The 21,380-nt window shown below is 49.5% G+C and overlaps 1 protein-coding gene across 3 annotated transcripts in view; it reads right to left on the bottom strand.

Moving 5' to 3' along the window:
- Nucleotides 1-21,380, bottom strand: part of LOC142583266 (uncharacterized) — a 98,854-nt gene that overhangs the window by 31,493 nt on the left and 45,981 nt on the right. For all 3 annotated transcript variants that reach the window (XM_075693658.1, XM_075693656.1, XM_075693657.1), the window contains exons 4-5: nt 20,564-20,670; nt 9,433-9,665 (exon numbers count right to left, since the gene is read on the bottom strand). In XM_075693658.1, the coding sequence (XP_075549773.1) occupies nt 9,433-9,665; nt 20,564-20,670 (340 nt within the window). The remainder of the gene's footprint in view (nt 1-9,432; nt 9,666-20,563; nt 20,671-21,380) is intronic.

Here is a 21,380-nt window from a genome sequence, read left to right as displayed (position 1 = left end):
TAGTTTTCCGTGCTCTCGCTGAACTCAAGGGCTTTAAAGGGGTCAGTAGTGCCTAAGTCGACCGCTGGGTAGGCGTCTTCACATTCTAATAAAACATGCTCCATAGTTTCCCTAGCTTTACCGTAGCAAGCACATGGTTCTTCCTCCTTATATCTCCCTTTATAAGTGCGTGTTCTAAGGCTTCCCGATCTCGCTTCAAAAAGTAATGAGCTTCCCTTTGAGCTATCATAAATTGTTTCTTTCCCAATTTCGTTTTTTTTCGCTTAAGTAGTTACTCATGGTAGGTTTCTTTTCCATTGGCGCCAGCCATGAGATTATTTCGGCCTCTCTGACACTCCGCTTGACGTTCTCTTTTACTGTGTTTCGCACCCTACAGGCCGCATACTTGCTGGTAAGCTTCCTAGTTCTTTCCTTTCACTGTGAATCAATGTATTTCCTGTACAGATATTTCAAAACTCTCCCAGCCCATTTACATTCTTTAATATTCCTCAGTCGTTCTTCACACTCAATTTTGCTGTGAGCTTCCCTCACTTCAAAACTAGTCCAGCCCATATCACCCTGCACAGTATCATTTGTAGTCTTCCCGTGAGCTCCTAATGGGAAGCGACCCACTAACCTTTGGTTCGCATCGAGTCCTGATTGTAATCCCCTTTTGGCTGTTATTTTTCGGATGTAATTTGTTGCCGCTTCTCCTTCCAGTCTGTTTTCGTCTTCGTCTATGATATGCTGTTGTATTGTTGTAGACTTCCTGCGTAATAATTTTATGTGGTTCTAAAATGTTGTTCTAAAATGCATGCTCACTGACCTGGAGAGGCAAAGCAGAAGAGTGGGTCTAAAAATTAATCTGCAGAAAACTAAAGTAATGTTTAACAGTCTCGGAAGAGAACAGCAATTTACAATGGGCAGCGAGGCACTGGAAGTCGTAAGGGAATACATCTACTTAGGGCAGGTAGTGACTGTGGATCCGGATCATGAGAGGGAAATAATCAGAAGAATAAGAATGGGCTGGGCTGCGTTTGGCAGGCATTCTCAGATCATGAACAGCAAGTTGCCATTATCCCTCAAGAGAAAAGTGTATAATAGCTGTGTCTTACCAGTACTCACCTACGGGGCAGAAACATGGAGGCTTACGAAAAGGGTTCTACTCAAATTGAGGACGACGCAACGAGCTATGGAAAGAAGAATGATAGGTGTAACGTTAAGGTATAAGAAAAGAGCAGATTGGGTGAGGGAGCAAACGCGAGTTAATGACATCTTAGTTGAAATCAAGAAAAAGAAATGGGCATGGGCAGGACATGTAATGAGGAGGGAAGATAACCGATGGTCATTAAGGGTTACGGGCTGGATTCCAAGGGAAGGGAAGCGTAGCAGGGGGCGGCAGAAAGTTAGGTGGGCGGATGAGATTAAGAAGTTTGCAGGGACGGCATGGCCACAATTAGTACATGACCGGGGCTGTTGGAGAAATATGGGAGAGGCCTTTGCCCTGCAGTGGGCGTAACCAGGCTGATGATGATGAAAATGTTCTAGGTGTGGCCTTCTTTTTCTCACGTATTTCCGACATCCAACGTTCACTTTCACGTTTTAATTTTGCTTGCACCAGTATTTGAACCATATACTTTTTCTCCCGGTATATTTCCCATTTACTGTTACGTCATCCTGCGACAACAGTGCCTTCTTTTCGTGCCTGTGCTCTTGGGATGCTTTCTGTCGTTCAGCGATCGCTTTTCGTATCTCCCTGTTCCACCAGATTTTCTGTTCATTTTTCCTTTTTCAACGAACATGTTGATTCTCTTTCTGTATTTATGTCCTTATTACACTCCTACACTTATTACACTTTATTCCCACTCTTTATGTGGCCATTTACCAAGTTCTTCCTGGACTCTGATGACTATATTTATTATTGTTTCAGCGTTCAAATTTGGATTGGCCATTTTGCACTCATATATCGTACATATCCAATTTTATCGTCACTCCCTATGTTGATATACCCTTCCTTATCAATGACCTCTTAACTTATCATGAATTCCTTCTGCCATCAGACAGTAATTATTGGTTGATTGCAGGTTTCTCACTTCCCACGTGATTTGCCCTTCACACTTAGGCCCTGTGTTAACAATAACGAGGTTATGTTGCTCACAAAGGTCTAGCATTGGCTTACCGTTGTTCTTGGTATAGCCATATAAATCCTGTATGTGGGCAGTCATATCACCTAATAGGATAATTTCAGAACCATTCGCGAAACCTTAATATCAGCGCTTATGCGTTCCTCTAGCTCTTCATTCTTCTCTGTGCAATTATTTCCCGTCCACAATTACATAAGGCCCAGCTAGTTTTTTCCCACTCATTGTACCTGATGACCAAAGATGCTCTTGACATTTTGAATTTACTCTTTTCCATTTGGCTCACTGATGGATCAGCATTCCGACTCCAGTTCTCTTTATTGCCGACTTAGTTCTGTTGTACCCTTCCCAAACATAATTCTCAAACACTGGCAGCTCTTCTGAATCTCTCAGGTGCGTTTCTGCCACCGCATACACCCCTATTTGTTCTCTATTTATTGCTCCTCAATATCTGCCCAATTTTCTGTTCTTCTGCCGCTCTGCATGTTTATGTAGCCTCCAACTAACCCTTCACCACGTTGCACCCATTCCCCCTACTTTGCTAGCGCTCTCTCTCGTGGGGTGACTGCGTTTCATTGTCACGCATATTCTCGTTCACAATGGCGTCCCTGTTCATCTTTTCCTCAGCTGCGTCAAGTCCTATTTAGTCGTTTGAATTTTTGGCTGTTTGACAATCTTGAGCTGCTCCACCTGTTTGGCAAGCTCTGCCTGGAAAGCTCCATATTCTGCAACCTAGTATTGACATCACAGTGTGTTCCGGTTGACTAGATTCTTTCTCCATTCTCATCCATCCCCTTATCTGCCTTGAGGGACCGCCCGCGCACTGCCTGCTTTCCCGACTTGCTTGCCATGTATTGCACGGCTTTTTCTGGTGCAAATACTATAATTATATAATAATGCAGAGCACGTGCCTTTCAGCAAAAACCGATACGCACATGATCCGAATCCTCAAAATGTCGCAAAACAACTCTCACCACTATTTCAAAAGCAATCAATGCCGCCGAGATACAAAATATGACGCTCTCGCACGCACTCAACCACGCGGCCACCTTCTCATTTTCCTACCAAACACGCACAGTAAAACCACTAATAGCTATTAGTCTTGTCACCTACAAGCTACCATTTAAGGGCTACAAACACTCAACGTCCCACCCGGCTGCACTTGTTGAAGCCAGTTACGATTTACAGGCAAAAAACAGCAAATCAAAAATTGAAGGAAGGTCAAAGCATGCACAAAAACCTATGATTCGTTGCCACCACGGAGCACTAAAAAGCACGTCCATTCGCCACAAAATGTTTCGTGCTTGCTGAGGACGCCATCTAGCGCCGCCGCCGCGAAGTCTGTGCGTGGCCTCCGAAATGCATGGTGCGCCGGTGCGCGTGAACTCAGAGAAACACGTCATGCTGCCACCTAGATCTTTTCGCAGGCTTCATTCTGAACACCCTGCGCCATTTTGCCTCTTCCTCCCCACAACTACTCTCTCTTTCTCTATGCCCCGTATAGTGGCACACGAGAAAGTCGACGCATGGTATCCGAGACAATAACTGTGGGGCGCCGGTGCCTGCGGGCTTTGAGAATCGTTACCACACTTGCCGCCAACCAATGGCACATACTCAATGGCCCAAGTTTGGCGAGAGCTTTATTGAGCAGCGCCACGTACCCACTTCATTGGTGCCGCCGCTCACTAAAGCGTTGGAGTAAATGACGTTCATTGAAAAGCGGCATGTCAGTGCATTTGTGGCGCAGCCTACTAAAGCGTCGAGTTACTCCCTTTGATAAACCCTTGCGACTTGAGAGCGAGTGAGTGAGTGAAGAAACATTATTGCAGGTCCGGCGAGGACGCGAACTCGTCGCACTCCCGGCTAGTCCTACGTCGGGACTGGCAAATCTAGCCCACCGGCTCGGTCGCGGCCACGCCAGACAGCCAGGATTTGCTTTTCTAGAGTGGTGCTATGCAGAAGCAGGTCCCACTCCTCCTTGATGAACATGGGGTATGTCCACCTGCACTACCAGAGCATGTGCGCTAGAGTGGAGGTCTGACCGCAGAACGGGCATGTGTCGTCGCGATACACGTCGGGGTAAACCTCGCGAAGAACGGACAGACACGGATATGTGCTGGACTGTAGAAGTCTAAGTGATAAGCTTCCGCCCTATTGAACTTGGGGTGAAGGGGTGGAAAGACCCTTTTAGACATGTAGAAGAATTTAATAACCTCGTCGTGAGTAGCGGGAGCGTCCCTGTGGCCGTAGGGAGGAAGGGAGTCGGCGCTCCTTACAGAGGAAGCGCGGTCGGTGAAATCACGCGCAGCCTCGTGACTAGACTCATTTAGGTGCGGGAGAGCACCCTCGACCGACCCTACGTGAGCGGAAAACTAGTGGATTGAATAATGCGTGTGAGCATACTGACTTAAGCTGCTAAGAAAACGACCAGCGTGCTTGGCGATGCAACCCTTTTGAAAAGCCCGAACTTCAGTTTTCGAATTGCTTAAATATCTCGGGCCCACGACCGTCTAGCAGGGCGATGGCGATCGCGGCTTGCTCGGCGACTCCGAGGTCTGAAGTGCGAATGGAGGTGCTATTGGAAATCTCGCCGCTGGAGTCGACCTCAACGATGGCAAAGGTCTCCCATCGCTGTACTCCGCGGTGTCGACGAAGTTTGTTCTAATGCGTTGAGCTTGTCTCGCTTCGCTCTGAGCCAGTTGTGCAAAGAAATCGTGTACGTGAAGTGGCATAGTACGAAGGCGTTGATCTGCCTGAGATGATTGTTTTCCTTCATGCCTCGGTGCCGCTTTGCAATTCTGCAAACGAGGCGGAAAGTATTGTCCGCCTTTGTGAAGATCTTGCGGAGAGCCGTTCCTTTCTCGACGTTGTATTCGACAAACATGCCCAGGACCCGAATAACGTCGACCCTGGGTATCACCACCCCGTCACAATATCCACGACTGATGCTGCTTTCGGAGACTGGCTTCCAATCTTAAGGCCTGAGTCTCTTCTGTTTTCCGCGTCGAGAGTCCAGCACGGAAGCCGATCATATTGTACGTGTAAACCCCGTTGTCTTCCTGGTCCCTGTTGAGCCGGTTGAAGACGAAGCGCTCCATGACCTTACCAAGGCAGGAGGTTAGAGAAATCGGCCTGATGTTCTCGATGTTTGGTGCCTTGTTGAGCTTGAGAATGAGCACCGCGCAGGCCATCTTCCATTCTGCAGGAACAACGCCACTCTACCAGGACTCGTTGATCTTGTCGGTCACAAAGATGGTAGACGTGTCATTGAGGTTCCTCGGCTTTCTGTTGGTGACTCCGTCCGGACACGGCGCAGACTTGCGTTTAAGTGCGAAGATGGCCTGTCTAAAATCGGCCACGGAGAAGTCTTCGTCCAGCTCGAGGCGTGGAGGGTTTCGGTAGTCCGAGAGTTAGGTCTACGGATCTTCGTCGCGACGGACGGTCAGGTACTTCTCTATGAGTTTTGAGGCGAGTTCATCGACCATGTGAGACTTGGTGGCTTCGTGGAGGGCCCCGGCCAACGTATGCCTCTGGCTTAACTGGCACCTTGCAGCGGTAATCAATGACCTTGTTGAGCTCCGAGATCTTCTTTCGGAGTCTGCGATTGAGCCTTTGACCCTTCCATCGGCGCAGCAGGGCGTTTTCGGCTTCGATCACGCGGGCGAGTCTGCTGTCTATCCGCTCAACGTCGAGATTGCTTACCACTTTCTTGGTGGCCGCGGAAGGGTCCTTTCTGACGCCTTCGCACCATTATTCGACAGTGATGGCTGCCCTGGCTCTGCCAGGTTCTACGCGAATCTTTCGAAAATGTTCCCAATCTATGAACGTGAACTCCCTGGCCCTACTCCGAGACACCTTGAAGTTGATCTTGAGAATGTAAAGGTCGCTGCCGAACTGCCTGGCGGTGTTCTCTTAGCCCACGTCATCAGCAGTCCTGACGAAGGCGAGGTCGGGTGTCGTGTCCCGGGTGATGGAGTTGCCGATGCGCGTAGGAAAATACTTGTCAGTGACCAGAGTGAGGTCCATCTCATTGGTGTCTTGCCACAGGTGGCGCCCCTTGGTAGTGCCGTAGACGTAACCCAAGGTGCCTTACGATGCGTTGAAGTCACCGACGACGACAAGGGTCCAGGGCCGGCCAAGTCGGTCGATTTCTTGAGGATGGTCTTGAACTGCTGGCGCGAGTTCCTGTGGTTTCTGTAGATATTGAGGAGGAACACGCTGTTTCTGCGCTCTTTCCGCCTCAGTACGTCGAGTAGGATCTCAAGCATGACCTATTCTATTCCACCACTCGCCAGCTTGAGCTCGTGGGTGAGATGAGTCAGCTGTTTCTCGATCAAGGTGCAAATTCCTCGCCCCCCGGGCTGGCCCGACACGGCCCTGAAGCCCTGGAGCGAAGCGGCGTAGACTAATGTTTCCTGGAGTCAATTACCTGCTTCAGACGGGCTTTTTTGTTACAATACCCCCTGCAGTTGCATTGCCAAATGCGAAAACTCTCTTTTGATCTATCTATTTTGGCAGACCAGATGGACCACCACCTAACGGGGCAGTTAGTGCTGCGCAAAGACGGGGACCTGCCGTCGCCGCGCTGGTGGGATACTAAAGTCTAGCTTTCTTTACTATGGTGGGAATGGTTAGCTGTTTGACGGAAGCGGATGAAGCCATTCGCGCCTCAATGGCGTCGATGCAATCTGCGAGAGCTCCGAGCCCCCTGTCAGGGTTTCCGAGCGCAACCTCAATTTTGCGAACGTTATCAGGGAGGCAACTGACGCAAGCGGTGACCTGTTTGAGACTGTCTGCCAGTCCAATGAGAGTTTGCTTAATCTCGCTGGCATCCGCGGATAACGCTCCCGATTCACCTGTTTGTTTGACTACTGCCCTGCGTTTGGAGGACGTTGCAGTACCGTTTACCGGAGGTGGCATTGAAGTCTCTGTGGCCCTGCCTGACGCACTTTTACCCGACACATTCGAAACGAGTTTTCTGATCTCTGCAATTTCGTTAACTAGCCTCTTGATCGTGTTATTGAGGTCGTTGTTCTGTTTTCGCAAGCGAATGACTTCCGCATTCCTAGCTCGCTCTGGGGCGGGTCGTTACGAGGTGCCGGAGCAGCCTCGGTATTGGCGCCTGGCTTGGGACGTGCCAGATCCTCCCAAACGAGGGTCGACTGCTTCCCGCAACGTGTGGAGACGGCCTGAGGTCCGGATGCTGGCTGGCTTTTGGAACCCACGCGGCCCCTGGAACCGGATCTGGACCTGAATCTGGATTGGACTCCAGATCTTGACCTCGACCTGGCCCTGGAGACGGAGCGGCTTCTGGGCCGACCCCTGGAGCGCCCACGACAACTGGATCTCCCCCTGGACCGGGAGCTGCTGCGACCGTATCGGCGTTGAGGTGATGCTTGCCGGGCTTGATTCGCGCACTTCATGGGCGGGAATTGTTCGGCGTTGAGGGCGCGGGAGCGTTCCCCCCGTCCGCGCCTGGCGGGATACGGCGTTTGAAATCTTCGCTTACACTGCTTGGCGGCGGTAAGGTAGTCGCCTCCACGCAGCTTGCATTTGGGATCGCATCTATGGTGAGTGTCTGTGGTCAGTGTTTGCTTCTCCGCTTCCTCTGCAGATGGCATCGTTGGGAGAAGGGCAGACGTCGGAGCAGTGCCCGTGTTTGCCGCAGCTGTAATTCACGTCCATTTCCTTGCGAAATAAAGTGCACCTGACGATAGTGCTGCCGTACGAGACAAAATTTGGCGCCCGGTACCCCTCAAACAAGAGCCCCATGGTGCCGGTGTTCTTGATTCTTTTGGCGCCCAGCGCAGTGGGATTTCTCGGGTTTATGTGTTTCTTGTCGATTTCCGCGGGGCCGTCGGTGACGGAGATGCTTCAGATGGCAACTTTGCGCGTGGAGTGAGGGGCGGCCTCGTAAGCGCTCACGTCAAAATATTGACCGATGGAGGAGATGCCCTGGATGTCCACGTAGCGTGCAGCGTTGTACCTGTTGGGTGCGGTGATCACCATTATATTTTGTTGAAAGTTGGGACACATCGTGTCCGTGTACCGCTACGCCGAATCGAGCCCGGCAGCCAGCCATATGGTGTCGGCGACTGCGGTAGGTCCTAACTTGCAGATACACGGGCCTCCCCTGGGCCGCACGACGATCTTTGCCTCTTGCTTGGGCAGCGGAGGGATCCTGGGCCCTCGAATGATTTTATTTTAGTGCCCGCAATGCCGGCGCGGCCCCTAGCTTTGGAACCGCTGTTATGGTGAACGTTTATCGCACTGGCATTGGCTGCGTTTCTCATTCTCATTGATGAACGTCTGGCGGCAACGAGCGGCCATGCGGATTCTTTAGTGAAGTCCTCGAGGGCTAAAAACTTCCTTTCCGCCTCACAATCCATCGCAAAGTCCGTAGAAGAGCCTCCGACGAGAAGAGGCGGGCTAGCGATGCCTCGCCGCGCCAACCCTAACATGGTTAGGCTTAACGCACAGTGACGGCATAGCTGAAAGAAAAACGGCAAGAAATGTCAGAAAAGTCCACCCACCCATAAAATTCGGGTATCGGCGTGTTACTCTTGACTTCACGAATCCGAAAATGTGGACAGTTCAAGGGTACACGCTAGAATAACACCCTAAAAAGCTGGCAAAAAGCAGGAGCCGAGTGAAGCACATCACATGAGGCTCAAATGTGACTTATGTTCTATTCCACTCAGCATCAAAAAAATTGATTTCGTCATTGGCACCACCCCTCTGGCACACATCCAGTTATCCAAGTTTGCGTCAAAGATGTTCAATGAAGAGCGACACACAGCTACTGGGTGGCACGTGCCCAGTGACACATGTTCGCATCAAAGAGGTTCACTGAAGACCAGCCCAGAATGAATGGCACAAACCTAGTACTCCAAGTCGGCGTCAAAGGGCTTCTTCGAACAGAGATAAATATGTAGTCCTGCACCTACAGCGACCCATGTTAGTTCAAGAGCGGCAGATATGTACACACTTCTACATACTCAGTGACGGAAGGTGGCCAGATGGTTGGTTTCGAACCCCTTTTTCCTCAGCACAGCAGCCTGACACGCTGCCTATTCGACCATAGGCTACCCAGTGACTCAGGTAGGCGAGAAAGCAGTTACATACATACATACATACATACATACATACATACATACATACATACATACATACATACATACATACATACATACATACATACATACATACATACATACATACATACATACATACATACATACATACATACATACATAGCCCCATGAAACTGCGTGGAGTACCTTATAGACTGCTAAAGCATAAAAAAGCTAACCTGCTTGACTGAACGATAGCCAGGAAGGACTCATGGCAGTGCACAACCAGTTTCGGTTTGCCAGTGGTGCCACTTGTAGGTGCCATGTAGCAGATCTGGTTTTCTCGATACTCGGGAGGAGGTGGCATTGCTCCTCCTTCACCGTGGCCCTTCTTGAGCAGCTCATTCCATGTGATTACGGTGTTCGTTGCGCCAACCATATTATGCGCCGTTTCGTCCAGTGCTATAATGTGCTGCAATTCAATCAAGAGACGAATGTCGAGAATGCGTTTGTCAGGAAGCATGGGTAGATAAATTTATGCGTCGTAGCACAGGAAATCTATTGAAAATTATAGGGATGTACCTTGCAGCTATAAGATGGGAAGGAGGGGGGGGAAGAAAGCTTAACAAGCTCCGACATTACAACTTCTTAACCATGCATTAAAACAGCTTGATAAGGCAATTTTGTAACCGCCTCTCCTAAAGCCTTTAAACGTTCACTTTAATATGCTGGCTTACAAGCAACATGAGTTAACACTGTTTTGTGTCGCCATTATGTTTTAGCAAGATTTTGCTGAAACTGGAGAGTTCTGTAACAAACAGGTTGGCTGTAAAGTATTGATGTGCTCGTACTTCAAAACTATGCGTGACATATATTTCGATTGATTGATTTATAGGTTCATGAGGCTTAATGTTCCAAAGCGGCATCAACTTTTTCCGCTCTAGGCACCCTAAAGTGATGATTCCAATAATATACTGGCCATGTGGCCTCTGACGACGGAATTGTACGTTTGCTCAGAGCCTCGTTAGAAATCTAATGAAGACTTGGTTTATTACAGCAGCATGGAAATGAAGATACATGTGCTTCGCTGTCTGGCTGTAAAAAACTGTACCTTCGTTACCATTAGCGTCAATAGTATCCTTTAACGTAGAGGGAACCCACGCTGGCCAGGAGGCGCTGCGGTATTTATTTATTGAATTATTTATTTAGTCATTCATTAATACCGCCACCAGATACCAGATCAAAGCAGGGTTGACATGCTTAAATATATATACAAGCATGTAAATACATACAAATTCAGAAATGCGTTACTCAAATATGCTGACCTCATTCGATGAAAAAGCGAAGAAAATGGCACGGTATCGTCAACTCTGAAATAGGCGCACTTGCATCTGTGCTTGGTAGCGCCCGGCGCACGCAGCTCAAGCTCTTTCTGTGGCAACAAGCGTTCCGAGGAACACATGATCTCCGGCGTTCAAGCACGCCGGCGCTGGAACCCTGCAAAATTACAGTTCTTTTACATATAGATAAGCTGCAGCTGCCGCTTCCCGGCCACTGCAGCTTGTACGACCGCGATTGTTACTGAAACACGCTTGAGGATGTGGATGCAGGCGAGTGCCATCTGATGGTGCTGCAAGAAACCGAGTGGCGGACACGGCGTGTGCCTTCCGCTGTGATTGGTTGAGTTTCCGGTCAACGGAGACAAAGAAATGCCTAGATCCTTGTTACATACAGTTCGACTGTGAAAATCGTAAGGGAAGACAGATAAAAACACAGGAGGGCTGCTGTGTCAATCAAGCTGGAAACCTGCCTCACTGTGACAAGTTAAGTGGCCGGAACCATTACCTTTTACGAGCCGTATAATCTGAAGGACTTGCCAACAGCGGCTCCTTGCGCAAAAGGTGTAAACAGGCGGTAGCAAAAGCAACCTGTTTTGCGGTTGCTGCAACGTCGTTCTAGCACTATGGCTATCTTCGCAGGCTACAAAGTTGTTAATTTCGTAGTCGCAAGACTGGTTTATACTTAGGACGGCTTAACCCTTTGCCTTCTTGCATAAACTATGAACTGCTAATGATGTCAACAGAGACTGCGGTTTGTTGTACGCTCGGCGAGCGCTTCTAAGTTAAGCGGAGAGGCTGGCGAGGACTGCGTACCACTGCCTATTGGACGTCCCTAATCGAAGTAATTATGCAGCGATATTACCCAGGCGAAATAAATTGGAAATAGGAGAAAAAAATGCTGATCTCTTTCACAGAAATTTGTCATAACGCGAGCCTGAAACGTGTATTCCTAGAAGCGCATTTACAGATGCTACTTCATAAATTTGCACTGTCTTTTATTACTGTGGAAGTCTTAGATGACTCATGGGTCGAAAAATCCGACTACCGTGCGGCGTTATGGCACCAGATTTCAAGTGACCAGTGAGCATGCACAAAACATTTCGTCACCATCGTCAGACTACACATATATATAGTGCCGAATGCCACGGGCTCCCATGCTGACGCTCAAGACCAAGATAGTACGAGCTACACACTAATACTATCTAGAAAAAAAAAATTGAAGTGACATCTTAAACACTAAATTGCATAAATGATTAGCAGTGATACGCTTAAATGTGAATTAAGTGTTGTAAGTGTTAAATGTGAGTCTAAGGTAAATTACGCGAACGATTAGGTAATTTCAGTGAAGTAATGCAGTAATGACAATAAAAGGTACGAGAGGTGATACGTTTAAATGTGTATTAAGAGGTGTTAAATGTGAATCAAAGATAAGTTATGGGAATGAGATGGCTTAATTAGGTGAAGTAAAATGAAATAATGCGGATCAAATATCAGTTAATGCGAATCTAAGGCAAAAAAAGTGAATCAAATGTCAAATATGTGTCTTCCCATATCTATCGAGACCTATCACATGGTCTCTAAGTGTACATTCGATTAGGAGCGCCATAAAAAAGATTCAGAGCCAGTACACTGCGTGAAGGTTGATGATCACTGGAGCCGTATATATAATCATAAGTATGTTGATAATAGTTATGTTGATTTAAAATAAAAGACACATAGCACAATCACATTCATTTTTCAAGTTTCTTTTTGTTTTATTAAATTGCATATTGAACAATTTTCTTTATTTTTAACCTTCTTTTGTTTGCTTTCTCGGTATTATTATTTCGTCACCAAGGAGACCATCGCTTTATAATCACTATGATATAGGGCCAGTGGCTCTGTGGCGCCACTGGAAATATTCTTGGCCAACGTGAGGTCTATACACGAATCATCTTGCATCGTGGTCACACAAATGTTGTGTAACATGAAATGCCGAACCCTTCCAAGTGAAACGCCGCGAACCACTATCCGTCTGGCCGATACACATCTATGTTGAAATCACACACAATTACGATGGATGTCGAGTCGGCAGGGGTTATCCAGCTAAAGGTGCATATGGTTGGCGTTCGGGGCTCGGTCTTCGTCCGCATTACGGGCCGCCCACCGTTGCCCCGCAAATTCCCGCTTCTGTTCACGATGGTGTTGTTGTAGGCGCGCTGTTCTTCTGAAGACCTCACCACACGCGGCCTCCGCATTGCACGAGTAGAAAGGAGCTGGGGGAGATCAGGTTACGTGGTTTGCCTATAGAGCCCGTAACGTCAAACAACAATCTATACTAAACGGTGTCTATTCCGCTTTTACTTTCTTTTATTACGATATTCTTTATCACAACACATTTTGCTACTTCTAGCGATTAGATGCTGCTGGGGCATACCTGGTTAAACGCTTTTGCTTTATGCTTTAGCTCCTTTAGCTCTGGGGTGACCGCCGTCTTTTTTGCCTACGCACACAAACCGCCAGTACCGAGCGTACACCAGCTCCGCTGTAAAAACCCGTATGATGAAGTGGCGCCTCGTATAAAACGTGGCACGGAAGGTGTGCTCCATTTTGTCTCATCATACCGAACGAGCTGTGTCGCGTGATGGAAAGCACGTCCTCGGAGGACAAACAACTTAAACCTACAGTGAAAGAAAGCAGAAGTAATGAGAAACCAAGTAATAGGGAGTAACATCGCAACTGAATGAGGATGTCAAAGTAACTTAATGAATGTCCCGTAAGCGAGCAGGCTTTCACTTTCATTTTCGATCTTTAGCGTATGCTAAAGTGTCTGTAAACTTTTAATTACTGTTTTCCTCGAGGTACGAAGCAATGGCAGCAATAGTAAGCGCGCGAGGCCTGTGCTGCTGCGCCGCCTAAACAGCTCCCCGGAGGCTACCAGGCGTCTTAGGTGTATCCGAGGCGACGTTAAGTGAATATGCGGCGAAACTACGTCTTTAGAGCTCTGGCGGCAACGCACACGTGCGCCCCAATACTCGTCATCAAAAATTAAGAATACACGCATTCAGCGAGTGCGATTATCGAGTGGCATTTCTGGACTAAGTGCATGCGACCATGTAAATAAATATAAATGAATGTGACGAAAAAAATGCGACCTTAGCGGTACGGGCGCATCGTCTCCCTCCGCCCTGCACTTTCCAACCACTCCTCCCAACCCCCCATCCTTACGCGAGCAGTCCCTCCGTCCGCCGTTCATGTCGTCCTACCGTTATTTGACCGTCCCCGCTTTCAGCTCCCACCACCTGACAGTGTTGCGTCGTGTCTCCTGAATGCCAGGAAACTGGCGCGATGATGATTCCGTGACCTTTATATAGAGACAGATTGTAACTATAGATGCAACTCAGTAGTGCGTGTTGCTAGGACAATTAGTTCTAGCGAACTATTTCAGGCCATGAGTCCTGTGGCCACTAAGCTATATGGCTACATACGTGGCTATAGGTTTTATTGTCTACCCGCCGCGTTGGCTTAGCGGCTATACAGTTGCGCTGCTATGCAGGATGGGGGGGGGGGTGCGTAATCAGATCCCGGCCGCGGAGTCCGCGTTTCACTGGGGGCGGAATGGAAAAGTGACCGTGTCCCGTGCATTGGGGGCACGATACTGATGTACTGGTGGTCAGAACCAAGCCGCAGTCCCTCACTACGACGTGCCTCATTATCCAATCGCGGTTTTCCCGCGTAAAACCTCAGAATCAATTTTCTGCTTTTACCGAATACTGCGGGTCGCACTTCTTGCACATATTTGCCTGTGGCATATTTTAGCGTATCATCGTTTTATCAACATGTATATTTGGTGTCCACAGTACCCACCTCATTAGCCATTGCCGTAATTTTATTACATACTGGTTTTACCGTTTCTTTAGGCTCCTTTACAGTCAAGTCACACCTTCATCTCATAATTTATCGCTCCACTGCAAACTGATAATCACTGGCCTGGTGCTCTTTGGCTGTATTTGGTTTTTGTGCCACAAAACAGCACACTCACTATTATCGTTGCACAATACTGCGATTAGATGCTATCTTGCATGAATCTCATTGTACGACTCGTTGGTTTTGAGCAACAATAGCACGAGGTTCCCTAACAATTTTTTGAAGCCAACTATCTTATCTACAAATCCACTTCTAAATTTAAAAGCTTTCAGAGAACATTTGTAAGAAAAGCACTGAGCTATATGTCAAATAAATCAAAATGGATTACAAGAGTCTTGCCGACGCCTAATTATCAGCCCAATAAACATAAACTTTTTTTTCGAACTCCAGGAAATTAGCGTAATGATGATTGCGTGCCGTACGCACATCGGACAGACTTTTTGCTGGAGCTCGACAGAGCACACTTAAATGCTAAAAGATTCTGTGGCGACGAGCGACCACGTATACCGGTAAAGTCTCGGACTCTCGCTGGAGAGGAACCGACACTCGATCTCTTAGCCTAGCATTCTTTTAATAATCTCTTTCGGAACGCTAGCCCCTGCCGCAGCGTGCCAGCCACTCGTGCCTCGTGTAGACGCGAGCGTCTACGTCATCTCTCGTGCGACGCCGATGCTGCTGCCGCTACAGAGGGCTCCCCCCCTAGAGAGGAGGAAAGTTCGACAAACGATGGAAAGTCCACGTGACGCGGCGTGTCTTGGCGTTGGTCTTGGGCGTCACGTGCGCAGGCGGCGACGAAGGATGCAGCAGGGTGGCGTCGCATATTGGTGGAGCTGATGGCGCGGGTGCTTCGATGTAGGACGGTTTGAGACGTTCGAGGGCAATTGTGTCTGATCGGCCGTTGACATTGACAAAAAACGTCGTCGGACGACGCTCTAGAACACAATATAGCCCGGAGTAGTGATGTTGCAAGGGCTTCCGCATGGCACAGTTACGCACGAAAACGTCGGTAGCAGAGGTGAGTGCGGCAGAAACGTACGGGGACCTTGCTTCTTGTGAACATGTAGGCACGGGGCGTATTCGGCTGAAGAAGGCTTGCAGTTCGGCAACGTATTCGGCAGGTGATGGCATAGGCGTTTTGGGGGTGGCGACAAAGAAATCGCACGGAAGACGTAGGTGAGTGCCGTAAACTAGCTCAGCACAGGAGCAGCCTAGGTCGCTCTTGAGTGCGGCTCTGATGCCAAGCAAGACGAGGGGCAAATGCAGGACCCACTTCTCTGGCGATTCATGTGCCATAAAAGAGGCCTTGAGATGCCGGTGAAGACGTTCAACTAGTTTGTTGTACTGCGGGTGGTAAGCAGTTGTGCGAAAACATATCATTCCGAGTAGTTAGAGTAGCTCGTTGAAGAGTGCTGAGTCAAACTGCCAACCGCGATCTGTGATTATTGTGGATGGGCAGCCGAACCTTGCGATCCCCGTAGGCACGAAAGCTGCTGCAACAGTGGGTGCTGAGATGTCAGATACAGGTGTAGCTTCTGGCCACCGTATATAACGGTCGATGCACTTCAGTATGTAGCAGTAACCTTCCGAAGGTGGTAGAGGGCAGACGAGGTCCAGGTGTACGGTTTCAAAACGAGCATCCTGTGGAAGAAAAGACTTGGCAGAAGGAATGGGGTGTCGCTGGATCTTCGAACGTTGACACGACAAACAGCAGCGAACCCAATCGCGAACTTGCGTGTTTAGCCGAGGCCAAACGAAACGACTGGAAAGAAGCTTCTGTGTCGCGCGTATGCCAGGGTGCGGCAGGTTGTGCACGGATTCGAATAGACGTCTTCGGAGGGGTGCCGGAATGTATGGTCTAGGTTTGTCGGTAGAAGTGTCGCAGACGACGGACGTACCATATGGGGTCACAACGACGTCTTCCAATTTCAGGGACGTTGACGAATTCCGGAGTGTATGAAGTTCAGTGTCGTCACGCTGTTCACTGGCAAGTAAGTCGGCCTCGATGATGAAAGGTTCCGATGTCAACGTTGTGGCGTCTCTCACACCCGTGCTCTTGGGACAAAGGAACGACAACACAGTAGTGCAAACAATCACAAGGGCATTTATTGCACCTTTCATAGATCAGCGCCTGCTAGCCGAGTTGCTATCCACAAAACATGCCGATGGGCGCGCGACAAATCTAGAAGTCTGACTCACCGCGACCGGAAGCGAGCGAATATGTTTGCCCCATGCTGGATCCCAAGGCCTGGTCGTTCGCGTGTATGGTCACGCGAATTGTGGCGCGTTCGAGGGCGGCCACGCGAGGCGGTCTCGCAGAAGCATGGGTCGGCGCGCACGCGGGAGACGTCCCCGCCGTGCGCCGACCCGCCGGGAAGAGGGTCGCTGCACATGCGGCACGGCCGTCCCGCTTGCTGTCTCGAACCCAACAGCCAGAGCGCCTTGTCTCCCGACGCCAGAGCAACCCCGCAGCGGCGCGGCGCTCGCGCCATCTCTCCCAGCGCGCTTGTACCACTCCAACCGCCGCGGGCGCCAGGCCACGCGGCGGACGAAGCCGCCCTGCAGGAGACGAGCCATGCGGGAAAACTAGATCTCAGGGCAGGCGTGAGAGTCACGCACCCCACAACGTGGAAACAACATTCACACGACTCAGAACGTCGGCTGGAACGTTGTCGGTGCCCTTGATGTGGCGGAGCGTTGTTGTAAACTCGAAGATGTAGGAAAGGTGTCGAATCTCGCGGGGTGATTAACAGGACGCCGAACGATTCGTTGCGTGCACAAGGGGCTTGTGGTCAGTCAAGACAGTGAATGCACGGCCTTCGAGGAAATGGCGCAAATGCTTGATAGCCAGGTAAACAGCGAGTAATTCACGGCCGAACATGCTGTTGCGGAACTGCGCAGGCTTCAGTTTCTTGGAGAAAAAAGCGAGTGGATGCCACTCATTGTCGATGAATTGCTGCAGAACGGCACCAACGGCGGTGTTTGAAGCGTCGGTCATGATCGCAGTGGGTGCGTCTGGCTTTGAATGTCTAAGCAGCGTGACGTCGGCGAGGGCAGACTTGACTCTTGTGAAAGCGTCGGTGGCCTCTTCAGTCCACTGAAGCACTTGTTTGCGTTTGTTTACAAGGAGAGCGTCTAGCGGAGCCATTAGTCGTGCGCACTCCGGAATGAATCGGCGGTAGAAATTTACGAATCCGAGAAATTGGCGAAGCTTGGTGAGTGTGGTCGGTCGGGGAAGGTTTTCGATGACGCGGATCTTGGACGGCAGTGGTCGAATGCCGTTAGCGTCGACGATATGACCGAGGAACTCGAGTTCGGTTTGACCGAATTCCCTCTTGGCGGCGTTGATGGCAATTCCTTTACTGGCAAGGCGTGAAAACAACAACCGCAAGTGGTGAAGATCTTCTTCTGCCGAAGAGCTTGCGACGAGAAGGTCGTCAATGTATGCAAAAACGAAAGGCAAACCTCGGTTGACGGAATCGATGAAACGCTGAAAGGATTGGCCCGTGTTCCCTAAACCGAAAGGCATGCTGAGAAATTCTAAAAGACCGAAGGGTGTGGTGATGGCGGTCTTGGGAATGTTTTTCTTCAGCGACCGGTAGTTGATGATAGGCGCGAACGAGATCGATCTTAGAAAAAGTTGTCGCACCGTGCAACGCTACCGTGAAGTCCTGAATGTTCAGTAGAGGGTAGCGATCAGGAACTGTGACATTGTTTAGTGCTCGGTAATCGCCGCATGGGCGCCAGTTTCTCGTCTTCTTAGGTACCATGTGAAGTGGTGATGCCCAGTTACTGGAGGAAGGGCGGATGATTCCAAGTTGCAGCATGTGTTCGAACTCCGCGCGAGCGATCTTCAGTTTCTCCAGGGACAATCGCCGGGGTCGGAAATAAACCGGTGGGCCGGAGGCGACGATGTGACGGTACACGTCATGTTGCACCGGTTGCGTCCAGTCCGGCAGGCGCGTCAAAGTGGGAAACTCGCGTAGGAGCGCGGCGAAAGGTTCGTCAAGCATGGCAGAAATAGGTGCTATGGGCGATGTGCCTGATGATGGGACACCGGGAACGGATAGCTGGGTCACGGAGTCGATGAGACGGAGTCCTTGGATGTCCACAAGGAGTTTGTAGTTATGCAAGAAGTCTGCTTCAATGACTGCTCGACGGACGTCTGCAACCAGGAAAATCCAGCGGAACGCTCGTCGAAGGCCAAGGTTTAGCATGACGGAGCGTGACGAAAAAACTGGAATCCTGGTGCCGTTGACGGCTTGCAAAAACGAGACAGGTGTCGCTTTTCGGTCGGAGTGCTTTGTGAGAAGAATGCTGACGTCAGCATCTGTGTCGACTAAGAGTCGTTGTCCCGTAACTCTGTCCGTCACGTAGAAAAGGCGACTTGTGTCCTGGGCCGGACCACTCGTCGCCGTTAGAGGTCGGCCTGCCTGTTTCCCTGCCAAGCGCAGGGACGCCGACAGCGACGAGCGTCGTTTCCAAAACGGCGGTGGTAGTAGCAAACGCCAGGCGTTGTAGTTGAGGTTTCATTGCGGGTGCCCGTGCATCTTTATCTGCTGCAACTACGGTTGCGTGGGCGACGAGATGTGCGGCGATGTTCCGCTCCACAGATGATGCGTTCCAGGCGCTCACACAATGAGTCGAGCGGAGATTGCACTGCGGAAGAGCAGGGAAGAGTTTGCAGAGTGGTTGTATTGTCACCCGGAGACGGTGATGTGGCTGCGATGGTTGGGGCGGCTACTTCCATGACTTTGTCGGCCAAAGCGGCAAGTCCGGTAAGCTCCATGGTAGAGGCTGTCGCCAGGACCATCTGCACGTTATCTGGGAGTCGTTGCAAAAACAGTTTGCGCAACAGCGTGCCGTCGATGGATCTCGCGTTGTTCCGAGCAGCTGGCTCATTCGGTGAAGAAGTTGACTAGGGCGTTGGTGGCCGAGTTCTTCAGCGGACAGAAGCTGCTGGATGCGAGAACGCTGTGAAGCTGCTGTGCGCTGTAGCAGTGCTGCCTTGAGATCGTCATAGGCGGCGGCAGACAATGGGGAGTTCAACAAATCGGCTACCTCGTCAATGGCGGCGGGCTAGAGCGCTGCGACGGCGTAATGGAACTTCGAGGCTTGAGAGCGGATACCAGCGACTTGAAATTTCGCTTCGGCCTGAAGAAACCATGCCGAAGGATGCCGGTCCCAGTACTGTGGGAGACGGACAGCGATGGCGGAACAGGAGGGCTCACCGCGTTCCTCGGAAGGGTTCTGGCATTGAGCTCTCGTAGCGTTGGTCTGGTCCATGGTCGTCTCTACCACAGGAACGTATGGCAGTATCACGTTCGGGGTCACCAAACTGGGGCGACGAGCAACCACGTAGACTGGTAAAGTCACGGACTCTCGCATGAGAGGAAGAACCGACACTCGGTCTTTTAGCCTAGCATTCTTTTAATAATCTCTTTCGGAACGCTAGCCCCTGCCGGAGCGTGTCAGGCGCTCGTGCCTCGTGTAGACGCGAGCGTCTACATCATCTGTCGTGCGACGCCGATGCTGCTGCCGCTACGATTCCTTTCAATTCGAAGCTCCAAGCACTCCATAATGAAAATACCCTATTAAACTAAATTGAACAATTAACGTAAGAATAATAATTCAATTGGCATTTCAGGCTAGCATCTGAGAGGTGTAATTTTGTTTTCTTGCCATATTAGCACGATTTTGCTTACAGCATGGTTATGTGTTGCTTAAAGAAGGGAAATACAAAAGCAAGAATGTTCGTTGATGAAAGTCGCAGCGGTTAGTTGTTCCTATGACGGTTAAAAAATCCTGTTCTTCGCAAATAAAATATTTTTTTTCGGCGAGGAAATGCTCAGAGGTTTTATAAATAATATTCAATCAGTCGAAACGCACTTCGTGTTCCCCTTTAGCGTGTCTTTATTAAATTTCGACATTGTTTGCAAAAGTTCCACCAACCCCCTCCTCTCGTTCTTAATGTTTGTTGTGGTGATGACACAATTGAATTTACCTCTCTGCTTCAATATGAAGCTTTACCTTCTGTACAAAAATTTTTTGATGGAAGATCCAAGCAACAATTTAAAGCAGCGATGGAAAAAAATTGTTAAACATGTCCAGCATTCTTGGTACATACCTTTATAGAAACGAGTCTTCGCTGCAGCTCTAGAGCCTCTTGGACCCGGTCTGGCTCACAGCAGACGCAAACCAGCGACAGGGTTTGCATTGCGTCAGCCAGGACATCTGCATCGGCGCATAATTCACTGTCGATGAGAACATTCGTTGTGGCCGTAGTCTGTTGGCGAACACCAGAATACCGGCATAATATGCGCATAGATATAGGATTTTAACAAAAACCCACTGGAAACAACCTGTTGTTCGGAAGTAAATCTTATCAGTAGTGGCGGGAAATCATTCTCCTTAGCGATGATTCATCCATGTTCGAGGTGACATATTCAGCAAGAAATTTAAGCAGGAACGTTGTTCATTGACTTTACCAGAGTTAATCCTTGCCTCCTGTTTCTGAAGTGAAAGCTTTGATACAGGCAAGAGTAGGGCTGTCTTGACGCCACTGAAGCTGTTAGAACTTCGGGCGGCAAGAGAAGAACGCATGAGCGAATAATTTCAGCATTAGTTTCCTTTGACTTGCGCTGTTTGAAACCCCAAAACTATTCCGAAAACCTTTGCAAGAAAAACGAAGAGTATGCAGGAAGACAACAAGTTTAATAACTTCCCAGATGAAGGAGATTATGGTTAGACAATCACGTGCTCAGCACTTTCGGTAATAAGTGCAGATATATGTAAAAGAATTAGTGCGTTAAGGTCTATGTTGACGGGCTTTGTGACAGCATAGTGCCGGTACCACACGCCTTGGAGAAGAGTGCTGCGGGAAGCCACTGTGGAGCCATTTTGGATACTCTCGGTGACGGCAGCTACCTCCGACATTTCGGTGT

This window comes from Dermacentor variabilis, chromosome 5 (genome assembly GCF_050947875.1).
Source record: "Dermacentor variabilis isolate Ectoservices chromosome 5, ASM5094787v1, whole genome shotgun sequence".
NCBI lineage: Eukaryota > Metazoa > Arthropoda > Arachnida > Ixodida > Ixodidae > Dermacentor > Dermacentor variabilis.
Note: the sequence above shows the minus strand (reverse complement) of the source record. Positions and strands in the feature narration are given on the sequence as shown.